Below are 13,495 nucleotides of genomic sequence, written 5' to 3'. Positions count from 1 at the left end.
GCCATAGCCGCTCATGTCCCGACCTCATTACAGCCTTGGTTCCAACACGGACGAGACAGCTGAATTCCAGATATGAGTTGAGAGTGACAGCTGTTGACATCAAGATCAAAGCTGAACAAGTATGGCATCCAGCAGCTCTCGCAAAACTGGAGTCAATGGGAATCAAAGGGAAAAATCTCCACTGCTCGACTCATACCAGGTCAAAGGAAGGTGCTTCTTGAAGTCAGTCATCTTCCTGGTGTAGTGTCCTAGGTCCAACCAACTTCACGAATGCCATTCCCTCCATCATAAAAGATGAGAAGTGGGAACTTTGAAAATTTCATGATGTTCAGCACCATTGGCAATTGATCAGTTACTGAAGTAATGTCCAAATGTGTTTAGCTATCAGATTAAATTAGATTACTTACAGCGTTGAAACAGGCCTTCGGCCCAACAAGTCCACACCGACCCTTCGAAGAGCAACCCACCCAGGCCCATTCCCCTATATTTACCCCTTCACCTAACACTACGGGCAATTTAGCAAGGCCAATTCACCTGACTTGCACATTTTTTTTGGACTGTGGGAGGAAACCGGAGCACCTGGAGGAAAGCCACGCAGACACGGGGAGAATGTGCAAATTCCACATAGACAGTTGCCTGAGGCAGGAATTGAACCCGGGTCTCTGGCGCTGAGAGGCAGCAGTGCTAACCACTGTGCCATCGTGCCACCCATGTAGAAAAACGTGGACAAAAATCGGGCTTGGGCTGAAGTGGGAAGTCATATTCACACCACACAAATGCCAATCAATGACCATTTCCAACCAGAGAGCATTTAACAAATATGCCTTGCCATTCAATAGTGTTACCATCATGGGATCCCCTATTACCAACATCCTGAGGGTCACCATTGACAAAGAAACTAAACTGAACTAGCCATGTCAAAACATCAGCTACAAGAACAGGTCAGAGGCTAGGAATCTTCTGGTGACCATTTCATTTCCTCAAAGATTCCACAAAGCCTGTCCACTATCTACAAGGCATAAGTCAGGAATACTCCACCCTTGCCTAGATGAGTGCAGCTCCAACAACAAACAAGAAGCTTGATGCTATCCAGACCAAAGCAACCCACTTGATTGGTGCCACACTTACAAACATCCACTCCCTTCACCACCAACGCTCAGTAGCAGCAGCGTGTACCATTTACAGAAGCATTGCAGAAATTCACCAAAGATCCTTAGACAGCACATTTCAAACCCATGAACACTTCCATCTAGAAGGACAAGGGCAGCAGATATGTGGGAATACCACCACCTGCCAGTTCCACTCCAACCCACACACCATCTTGACTTATATCACCATTCCTTCACTCTGACTGGGTTAAAATCCTGGAATTCCCTCTCCCAAGGACATTGTGGATCTACCAAAAGCAATTCAAGAAAGCAGCTCACCACCACCTTCGCAATAAAGCTGGTCCAGCCTGCAGCACGAGGTCCCTTTACTAAATAATTATCTTTCACGTTTGTAAACATGTATAAGGCAAATTAGATTTCATTAGCTTTTCTGGAAGGTTTGAAGGATGCAAAAACTGAAAGCTTCTTTAGTGCATTTAGTTAAACTGATTATTGAAATGGGGCATCAATAACGTAAATTCCATATCAATCATGGGTCTTGTGTTTACTCGAAACATGTGCCCCCCACATCCTGGACAACATTATTATTCAGTCAGCATTATAAAAGGCAGAGTTTGCTATCAGCACATTGGTTGAATTTGCCACACATTATTACATCAGGGACTGTATGTTGACCACGCATCATTGAGTCTAAAGTACTTTGAAGCATTTATCTGTTGTGAAAAGCACTACAGAATCAGAGACCTAGATTTTAATTCTGTTAGTTCAAAGTACAGACTGCAATTGATGCCTTTTTAGACTGGATTTAAAACTGACACAAGTCATTTTGTTTTTGGAAACCATAGCTTCTATCAAGGCAAACTTTCACCCTCTTTAGGGCATTATAGCCTTTTTCAAACATTAGAAAACTCTTTTAGTCCAGTATAATCCATTACTTCATCTTAAAAGGCTGATTACAGTAAGATTATCACTGACCTGTCACAGGCCTCATCCAGATCCGCACAGTCACAGCAACTGGCCAGTATATGAGTTTTTTCTCCATGGTGATTAATGTACTCACAGCAGCAAAGAGAGGCATCTTCGTCAGACATCTTTGAATGTTTCTTCTTCATCCTGCCTTCTCTCACACACCTAAATTCACAAATCGGTAAAAACAAAACGTTAAGAAATCAATGAAAAAGGATTTTTGATAATGCTGACTAACTTAAAGGATGGAAAGTATGTTCCATTAGGACATATAACAGTTCATCTTAAAAACTAAACTCAATGGGTGGGAATCATTCAATTCTGTTCATTATCAATTTTTGGGATTCAGCTCATTAATTTTTCACTTTATTTTTAAATCATTAAGCAATTTTGGCACATAAACTAAAATAAATGTTTTCTCAGTTAATGGAACATTACTGGATGCACATTACACTGAAGGCACCATTTCATAGATACAGATACAAATGGCGATTTGGCACAACGCTTAGATTTCAGATCTGGTATTCCCTAAAATGATCACGTTAGCTCCTTAGTAGAAAGAGTAGATCAAGCAGGAGTTGACGGTCCAAGGGTTTATTAAATACTACATTTACAGTAATACGATTATCATGATTCTTTAGAAGGGGCTTAAGGATGCTGGGATACTTACATTCATAAAGGGTAGGTAATTATGCATGTGGGGGGGGGGGCAACACTACATAATACGCACAGACCACAGATATTATTCCAAATAACTTGCATTAATCTCAACATACGGTCATGAAAAGTAAAAAGAATAAAAGACACGAGGGCAATGAAGTAATCTTATATTATCACAATCCTGGCTCATCTCTCAACTCGGTTTCAAAATCTAAGCTGCCTAAGTCTTAAATCGCATCAAGTCCCATTTCCCCATTATCCGTGCTCGGTGATACTGGCTCACGCGCAATGTCTTGAATTTAAAATTCTCAACTTCCTTTATAAATCCTTCCATGAGTTCATGTCTCCCTAACCCTAACCTCTTCAGTTTCTCAACCTTCTGATATATTTGCATTCCTCCAATTCTGGCTTCTTGTACAACTCCAATTTTAATTGCCCCACCATTAGTGCAGGAGTGATCTGTTGCCTGGACCTCTCGTTCAGGAATGCCTTTCCTAAACCTACCCACCTCTTTACCTCACCTGCCTCCTTTAGGACACTTCTTAAAGTGTCTTCATTTGACTAAGCAAACCTAACATTTCTCTATGGGTCTCTATCAGAATCTCTTTTATGATGCTCCTGTAAAGCACCTTGGATAATTTAAATGAAGTTTTCTATTCATTTTCATGACATGGGCATCATGGGCTAGCCAGCATTTGCTGCGCACCCCTGGTTACTAGAGAACGTGCTACTGAGCTGTCATCTTGAACTGCCAAAGTTCATCTGCTGTGGGTTGACTGACAATGCCATTAGGGAGGGAACTCCCCAGGATTTTGACCCAGAGACAGTGAAGGATGGCGATACACTTTCAAATCAGGATGGCAAATGGCTTGGAGGGGAACTTGAAAGTGTGGTGTTCTCATGTACGTGCTGCCTTTGTCATTCTAGATGGATGTAGTCATGGGTTTGGAAGGTGGTGTCTGAGGATCTTTGCTGAACTTCTGCAGCGTATCTTGTAGATAGTACACACTGCTGGTACTGAGCATCGGTGGAGGAGGGAGTGGATACTTGTGGATGTAGTGCCAAACAAGTGAGCTGCTTTCTCCTGGATGGTGTTAATCATCTTGAGTGCTGTTGGAGCTGTGCTCATCCAGGCAAGTGAGGAGTATTCCATCACACTCCTGACTTGTCCTTATAGACGGCGGACAGGCTTTCTGAAGTTGGAAGGTAATTGTATTGAAATCATTACGCATGTTGTTGTTACTATAAGTAAAATTATCCACTTTTGTTATGGCTTGTCTCATTTCTTCAAAGCAAATTTATCTTCAAAATATCTTGGGTGGGGCCTTTGGCATACTTGGCAATAGTACAAGGGAGTGGATCCATCCATATATATTCACCATTGATAATATCATTCCCATTTTGAAGCATATTGCAAAGATGGCTTAATGTTGCCCCATTACATACAAAGAGAAGGAAAAAAAATTAAATCTGAATGACCGAGCAGTTAGAGTTATACAATCAGCATGGAAACAGACTCTTCAGTCCAACCCGTCCATGCCGACCAGATATCCCAACCCAATCTAGTCCCACCTGCCAGCACCCGGCCCATATCCCTCCAAAGCCTTCCTATTCATATACCCATCCAAATGCCTCTTAAATGTTGCAATTGTACCAGCCTCCATACACATATCACCCTCTGTGCGAAAAAAGGTGCCCCTCAGGTCTCTTTTATATCTTTCCCCTAAACCTATGCCCTCTAGTTCTGGACTCCCCCAACCCAGAGAAAAGACTTTCCCTATTTATCCTATCCATTTCCCTGAATTTTATAAACCGCTATAAGGTCACCCCTCAGCCTCCGACACTCCAGGGAAAACAGCCCCAGCCTGTTTAGCCCCTCCCTATAACTCAAATCCTCTAACCCTGGCAACATCCTTGTAAATCTTTTCTGAACCCTTTCAAGTTTCACAACAGGAAGGAGACCAGAATTGCACGCAATATTCCAACAGTGGCCTAACCAGTGTCCTGTACAGCTGCAACATGACCTCCTAACTCCTGGACTCCATACTCTGACCAATAAAGGAAAGCATGCCAAACGCCTTCTTACTATCCTGTCTACCTGCGATTCCACTTTCAAGAAGCTATGAACCTGCACTCCAAGGTCTCTATGTTCAGCAACACTCCCCAGGACCTCACTATTAAGTGTATAGGCCCTGCTAAAATTTGCTTTCCCAAACTTTATCCGAATTAAATTACATCTGCCACTCCTCAGCCCATTGGCCCATCTGACCCATATTCTAATGTAATCTGAGGTAACCTTCTTCGCTGTCCATTACACCTCCAATTTTGGTGTCATTTGTAAACTTACTAATTGTACCTCTTATGCTCGCATCCAAATCATTTATATAAATGACAAAAAGTAGAGGGCCAAGCACCAATCCTTGTGGCACTCCACTGGTCACAGGCCTCCTGTCTGAAAAACAACCCTCCACCATCACCCTCTGTCTTTGAGCCAGTTCTGTATCCAAATGGCTAGTTCTCCCTGTATTCCGTGAGATCTAACCTTGCTAATCAGTCTCCCATGGAGAACCTTGTTGAACACATTGCTGAAGTCCATATAGATCACATCTACTGCTCTGCCTTCATCAATCCTCTTGATTAAGTAATAAAGTTTGTGAGACATGGTTTCCCATGCACAAAGCCATGTTGACTATGCCTAATCAGTGCTTGCCTTTCCAAATATATGTACATTCTGTCCCTTAGGATTCCCTCCAACAAATTGCCCATCACCAACGTCAGGCTCACTGGTCTATAGTTCCCTGGCTTGTCCTTACCACTCTTCTTAAACAGTGGCACCACGTTAGCCAACCTCCAGTCTTCCGGCACCTCACCTGTGACTATGGATGATACAAATATCTCAGCAAGTGGCCCAGCAATCACTTCCCTAGCTTACCACAGAGTTCGAGGCTACACCTGATCATGTGCTGGGGATTTATTCACTTTTATGCGATTCAAGACATCCAGCACTTCCTCTTCTGTAGTATGGATATTTTCAAGACGTCACCATCTATTTCCCTACATTCTATTTCTTATATGTCTTTTTGCACAGCAAATGCTGATGCAAAATATTCATTTAGTATCTCCCCCATTTTCTGCGGCTTCACACAAAGGCTGCCTTGCTGATCTTTGAGGGGCCCTATTCTCTCCCTAGTTACCCTTTTGTTCTTAATGTATTTGTAAAATCCCTTTGGATTCTCCTTAATTCTATTTGCCAAAGCTATCTCATGTCCATTTTTTGCCCTCCTGATTTCTCTCTTAAGTATACTCCTACTTTCTTTAAACTCTTCTAAGGATTCACTTGATCTATCCTGTATATATCTTACGTATGCTTCCTTCTTTTTCTTAACCAAACCCTCAACTTCTTTAGTCATCCAGATTTCCCTATACATACCAGCCTTTCCTTTCACCATAACAGGAATATACTTTCTTTGGATTCTCGTTATCTCATTTCTGAAGACTTCCCATTTTCTAGCCATCCCTTTACCTGTCAACATCTGCCCCCAATCAGCTTTTGAAAGTTCTTGCCTAATACCGTCAAATTTGGCTTCCTCCAATTTAGAAATTCAACTTTTAGAGCCTAACATCAGCAGTGTAGAACATGCTAGAATCTATTTTAAAAATCATAATAGCACAACAGAATCATCGGTATTGGACACAGCCAGCATGGGTTTATGAAATCTCTATTGGAGGTTGAAGATGTAACTATGAGCGATAAGGGAGACCAGTGGATGTGATGTATTTGGATTTCCAAAACCTTTTGATAAGGTGCTTCACAAGTGAATAGTGGTAAATATTACAGTACATGGTATAAAGGGTAATATATGGTATGGATCGAGAATTGACTGACAGACAGGGAACAGACAGTGGGAATAAATGGGTCTTTTTCTGAGTGGCAGGTAGTGACTAGTGGGGCACAGGCAAGGATCCATGCTTCAGCCCAGCTCTTCTGAATACATTTGTATACATCAGATAAATAAAATTGACCTGAGTGAGAATACCAAATGTAACATTTCCAAGTTTGCTGCTGACACAAAACTGAGTGGGACTGGTCGCAAGAAGGCGTCAAGGTGATTTAACAAGTTGAACTTATGACTGATGAAGTACAACATGTCTAACTGTGAAATTGCACACAAGGGGGAGAATTGAAGTAGTGATATATTGGGAACTGTGCATATTCAGAGAGATTTGGTTAACCTTGCACACCAGTCAATGTAAGCAAACAGGCAAGTGCAGCAAGCAGTTAGAGAGGTAAATGGAATTTTTGTCTCCAGTGCAAGATAATTGGAGTTCAGAAGCAGGGATGTCTTACTGCAGTTACACAATGCCTTGGTGAGACCACATCTGACGTACTGCATGCAGTTTTGGTCTCTCTACCTTGTAAAAATATATGTGCTATACAGAGAGTCCAACAGAGGTTCACTAGGATGGCACCCAGGATAACAGAACAGTCCTGTGAGGAAATATTGGTTCGGTTGAGCCTGCAATCACCAGAGTTTGGGAGGAAGAGAGGGGGTCAGATTGACATGTCCAACATTCTAATAGGGTTGGACACACTGGATGCGGACAGGATGTTTTCCCAGGTTAGGGAATCTAGAAGTAGGTAGAGGGTAGATGATTTAGAACTGTGACAAAGAAAATTTTCTTCACTTAAAGTGGAGTGAGCCTGTAGAATTCTCCATCACAGAAGGCTGTAAAGGCCAAATCACTGAGTACATTAAAGGAAGTGATAGATAATTTTTTTTAGGTTTTAAAAGGTATCAAGAGGTATAGGGAGAAAGCAGGAATATGGTACTGAGATAGGGGATCAGCCATGATCATGGTCAATGGTAGAGAAGGCTCAAAGGTCGAATGGTCTGCTCCTGCTCGCAGTTTCTATGTTCAGTCAATAATCTAGAAGGCATGTAAGGTCATACTACTTTATATGAGAAGGCAAGGATATTCAGTATTTTTAAAGCAGCCAACCATTTGTATTGTAGCATTTTCAAATCTGGCAGAAGACTTCCAATTACAGACAGAGTTAATTAATAGGAACAGAAATAGGCTATTCAGCCCCTCAAGCCTGTTCCACCATTCAAATGAGATCATGGCTGATCTGTGGCCTAACTCCACATAGCTACCCTTTGGCCCATATCTCTTCATGTCTTGGATAACATTTTATTAAGCAATCTCGGATTTAAAGTGAACAACTGATCCTACATTCATTTGCCATATGTGGAACAGACTTCCAAACATTGACCAATCTTTGTGCGTACAAGTGTTAAATCCTCAACCACAGAAACACCTTTCATGAAATATCACTCAAATTTCATTTTCTAATATAATACAGTCATAGAGTGATCCAGCATGGAAACAAACCCTTTGGCCCAACTAGTCCATGCCGAACATAATCCCAAACTAAACTAGTCCCACCTGCCTGTTTCTGGACCATACCCTCCAAACCTTTCCTATTCATGTACTTATCCAAGCATCTTTCAAACATTGTAATTGCGCCCGCATCCACCACTTCCTCAGGAAGTTCATTCCACACACAAACCACCCTCCGTGCAAAAAAAACATTGTCCCTCATGTCTTTTTCAAATCTCTATCCTCTCACCCGATTCTTGAAATCTGCCATCCTAGGGAAAAACCCCATCTAACTTGACCTGTTAAAAAACAGGGGGGGAACAACTCTACAAGGAGTTAAATGGCATACAAAGTGTCTTCTACTGAATGTATCGCCATGAACATAAAGGACATGGCTCAACAATTTATTAAAACCATTCACAAACCTCTGGTTAATATTGTGAAACTTATTTGACAATGTTTTTAAAAATATGCAATATATCAAGACAGTAAACACTCATGTGCTACTGGTTTCAGTGAGGAAAATATTCTATTAACTAAATCAAGTTAATAAATACTGGTCAGCAGTTACACTGTTGTGTACATCAAGGGGAGGCTCAGGTAATATCAAATGTCTATTCCTCTCGTGAGAGACAATCTTCTAAAGCCAAGAAAATCAAATATCTGATATTACAGGATATAAATGAATACAAGTTATACTTTCGCTGGAGTCATTCCCATCTGCAGGCTCATTAGCAGGGATGAATAACAGATGAAAACGTGGAATCAAAGTTTACAAGACAGCAGTGGCTGCATTACCAAAATTGCAATTGATAGGATAAATCTAAATCAGAGCACTTTTAAAAATAAAATTCAGTATTAGTAAAAATTCTTTTCAGTTGAACATTTTTTGTGGAAGGTGCAGGAATAAACACAGCAAATGCAGGATGTCTTTTTTTGTTGTCACATATCCGGTCTAAATTTAGACACCAGGATGATACCAAATGTCAGCTAAGTAAAAGGACTAGGTATCAACTACAGCTTAGGCTAAACATGTTTCAAAACATCAAGTTTAAGTTTAGTTTCAGTGAATTTTTGTAATACCTGTTACTACTCTAGCATCACCTTGCTGGATTTTACACAAAAGCATTAATCAATATTCAATCGTTTTGCAACAGCAAGTAATACAATTTGCTTTGATTACTAACCGTCTGTGTTCAGTATCCATTACACATACATATTGGCAAGCCACCAGTAAAACGCAAATCATTCAATGTCGATATCAGACTTTGACAGTTATAAAGTTAGAGTTATACAGCATGGAAAACAGACATTTCGGTCCAACTCATCTGCTCCGATCAGACCTCTCAATCTGACCGAGACCCATTTGCCAGCATTTGGCCCATTTTCCTCTAAACCCTTCATATTCATATATCCAACTACTGTCAATGCCTTTTAAGTGTAATTGTACCCGTCTCCTCTATCTCCTCTGGCAGCTTGCTCTGTACACACATCACACGCTGTGTGAAGTATTGATATACAATTGAATAAATGACAGTTCATTTAAATTAATTTTTTGAAGTCAAGTACAACTCAACAAAAAACATTTTAGATTGACATTTAAATTGGCAACTTGTAACCAAGCAAAGAAAACAAGTATTTGGTACGGAACTTGGCAAATAATGCTATGGTTAATTTAATCTTATCAATACTTCTTTTTTTAAAAGAAGAAAAAAAACGTGTATTTTTGAATGCTTTATCACAAATTCTTCCTGCAAGAATCTTTTTATTGGATCGTGAATTAAAAATACTGTTGTTAAATCTTATTTTAATAAATCCACCATTAGCTCTATTGAAAAAGTTCCATGCAGCTGAACAAATTGAACTGAGCAACTATAATATTCCCCAAAAATTGATTGCTTAATAACTGGCTACTGGGAGCATTAAACGTTTAAAGATGATCTTATTTTCAAACCATTGCAATTTGTATGTTGGAATGACATGCAACCACTTTCACCTTCGGTTGCAAAAGGTTACAATCTGCTGAGAAGACCAGAGGAAAAATTCATAAAATATCAGAGAAAATACTGGTTTGCAAACTTGCAATTGATTGAAGGATACATTGAAGCAGAAGTACTTTTATAAAATCAATTTCACTAGCTAATAAAAATAACTTTCAATTTTCACATTTTTGATGCATGAACAAACACACAACATATACATATTATTTTTGGTTGTTATTATGTTAGAGACTAGCTTGAGCCCAAAGTGAAGCTAAGCTGCAAGTTATTTTAAGATATTAGTTATTAGCTTCCCCTTGAGTAAGGGTAATCAAGCTGAAGCAAAATACAAAGTACCCCCTAGTAAAGAGTTTACCAACACTCCTTTTAATACTTCTCACTTTCTGAATGCACCAAGTACTGAGAAACACAGGTGTAATCCAACAATGAGAGGCAAGTCCAAGGTAAACTCCAAGGTAAAAGTGATCCTCTAAACATCAAAATAAGTATTCTTGTAGTATCAGGATTATGTTACAGAGCCAGTTACACTCTCAGGAGTTCAAATATGATTTGTGGTCAGTTGTATGTGCTATCACTGAGAGCTGAAGCTTGCCAGCAATTTACTATATTTACAATAGAATTTGGCTTCCTTGAGGCACTAAGTTAAGTCGCATCACCATCCTCTCAATGGCAACCAGGGCTAGACAATAAATGCTGGCACACTCTGCACAGCCCATACCCACCCCTTTTAAATCAATAACAAAAAAATCTCAACTACAAAAAAGTGAAAAACAAGGATCTAATGCAGTTCATAATGGCTCTACAGGAACCCACAAGATTACTCAAACAAATAGATTTTTATTTAACGTGTTTCAAAGAGTGCCAATACATCTGTGGCAATCAGTACTTTTTTCGTAAACAAGTCATTTTCTTCCTCGGTTTCTCTACCCTGCTACATAGTGGAGCAGGTACATAATTCTTTGAAGTTTACATCACATACTGGCAGGATGGTTAAAAAGGCATTTGGCACACTTGCCTTCGTTGCTCAGTCCTTTACGTATAGGAGTTGGGAAGTCGTGTTGAGGTTGTACAGGACATGGTTGAGGCATCTTCTGGAACATACTGTCCTGTTCTGGCCACCCAGTAAAAAGAAGAATATTATCAAGTTATAGAGGGTTTAGAAGAGATCTATCAGGGTGTTGCTGGGATGGAAGGTTTGCATTATAAAGAGAGGACGGATAGGCTGGGACATTTTTCACTGGAGCAGAGGTGGTTGAGGAGTGAGCAGCTAGAGGTTTAGAAAATAATAAGGGATAGACAAAATTAATGGTAGTCTCTCCATATGACAAGGCCAAATTGTACTCTAGGATTTTACCATTGAAACTCTACATGTACTGGGACCTCTGCTCTTTGTGATTTTTATAAATGACTTGGAAGAGGAAGTGGAATGGCAGGTTAGTAAGCTTGCTGATGACACTAAAGTTGGTGGAATTGTGGATAGTGTGAAGGGCTATTGCAGGTTGGAATGAGACATTGACAGGATGCAGAACTGGGCTGATAAGTGGCAGATGGAGTTCAACCTGGAAAAGTGTGAAGTCATTCACTTTGGAGGGTCGAAATTAAGATTGAATACAGAGTAAAGGCGGGATTCTTGGCAGTGTGGAGGAACAGGAATCTTGGGGTCCATGCCCATAGAGCCTTCAAAGTTGCCACCCAGGTTGATAGACTTGTTAAGATGATGTATGGGGTGTTGGCTTTCATTAGGAAGGGGATTGAGCTTAAGAGTTGCGAGGTGATGCTGCAACTCTATAGAGCCCTGGTTAGACCACACTTGAAATATTGCGTTCAGTGCTGGTCGCCTCATTATAGGAACTATATGGAAATTTTAGAGAGGGTGCATTGGAGATTTACCAGGATGTTGCCTGGACTGGAGGGCATGTCTTATGAAGAAAGGTTGAGGGAGCTAGGGTTTTTCTCGTTGGAGTGAAGAAGGATGAGAGGTAACTTAAGAGGCATACAAGTTGATGAGAGGCATAGCTAGAGTGGATAGCCAGAGACTTTTTCCCATGGAGGAGACTTAATTTTAAGGTGATTAGTGGAAGTTTAGGGGAGATGTCAGAGGTGGTTCTTTACAGAGTGTGGTGAGTGCATGGAATGCATTGCCAGCGATGGTAGTAGAGTCAGATACTTTAGGGATATTTAAGCGACTCTTGGAGAGGCACATTGAAGATAGTACAATGAAGGGTATGTAGGTTAGTCTGACCTTTAAGGAGGATAAAAGGCCGGCATAACTGAGGGCCGAAAGACCTATACTGCACTGAACTATGTTTATGTAGTAGGTAAGAGGAATATGGTTAAGCCAGCTGACTCGCCTTCTTTCCTAGTTGTTGCTCCCACACATTTCACAACAGCATGGCTGAAATTAAAATCTCACCAGGGGAGGAATTACAGCCCAGAATCTTGGTTCTCTTACTTCACAGGACACCGCACATGTTCAAACACAGTGCTCCCAGGCAAGATTTTAACATTGTATGTTATAAGAGATTATTATTTTAAGAGATGTTGGTTTTAGGATATATGTAAATGAGTCAAGGGGCCAAGATGAAACCACGTTTCAAATCTCCATGTGCAGTCTGTAACTACAAGTTGTGGTCTGAACTGTTAAATAAAAATGAATGAGCATTAGAAAGCTGAAGCAATATTATTCAAGAAATGTGACATGGTGATTTTTCTCAAATAAACAAGGGAGTGGTGCAAATTTCAAGACCACAGAATTCATCAGACAAAGCATGAAGCATTACTGAAATGACAGTTGCAACAAGACCCCAGAAACATAATTACATAACAATCAATACTTTCTGAAGATGAACACAGTACAGGGGACAGAATGCATGCACAGGGTAACCCAGAAAACATCACATCATGTCATGTGTCATGTTAATATAGGGTTACTCTGACACATGGCACGTGTCATGACATATCATACATGTGACATATGACATGATAGTGTCACATCATGACATGACAATGCTGCATAATAAAGCAACACCTGAAATGCCATGTGATACATGATAATGGCCCATATGACAACACAAGATGTGATATGCAACATATGACCCATGATATGACACCCAATATGTAAATGACACAAATGGCACATGACATGCCAGATGACAAGACACATGATCCTTGGCATGCCACATGAATATGACAAATGACAATACGACACTGTCCAGATAACAGCTATTTGAATCAATTTATCTATAGGTGTTTCAACAAGGGTAATTACGGCTACCGTGCCAAGCTATCTGAGCAGATAATGGAAGTGGATATTCATTCAATGATTATCAATACTTTGTTAACATTGCACCTTGGTTGACTTCACCCCCACAGTTAGAA

The 13,495-nt window shown here is 40.4% G+C and overlaps 1 protein-coding gene across 3 annotated transcripts in view; it reads right to left on the bottom strand.

Moving 5' to 3' along the window:
* zdhhc23b (zinc finger DHHC-type palmitoyltransferase 23b) overlaps positions 1–13,495 on the bottom strand; it is a 45,173-nt gene that overhangs the window by 24,521 nt on the left and 7,157 nt on the right. For all 3 annotated transcript variants that reach the window (XM_060832975.1, XM_060832973.1, XM_060832974.1), the window contains exon 2: positions 2,085–2,240. In XM_060832975.1, the coding sequence (XP_060688958.1) occupies positions 2,085–2,221 (137 nt within the window). In that variant the 5' untranslated portion in view covers positions 2,222–2,240. The remainder of the gene's footprint in view (positions 1–2,084; positions 2,241–13,495) is intronic.

The sequence above is a fragment of the Hemiscyllium ocellatum genome, chromosome 12 (assembly GCF_020745735.1).
Source record: "Hemiscyllium ocellatum isolate sHemOce1 chromosome 12, sHemOce1.pat.X.cur, whole genome shotgun sequence".
NCBI classification, from domain to species: Eukaryota; Metazoa; Chordata; class Chondrichthyes; order Orectolobiformes; family Hemiscylliidae; genus Hemiscyllium; species Hemiscyllium ocellatum.
The sequence above is the reverse complement of the archived record's forward strand: the minus strand, read 5'-3'. Positions and strand labels throughout refer to the sequence as shown.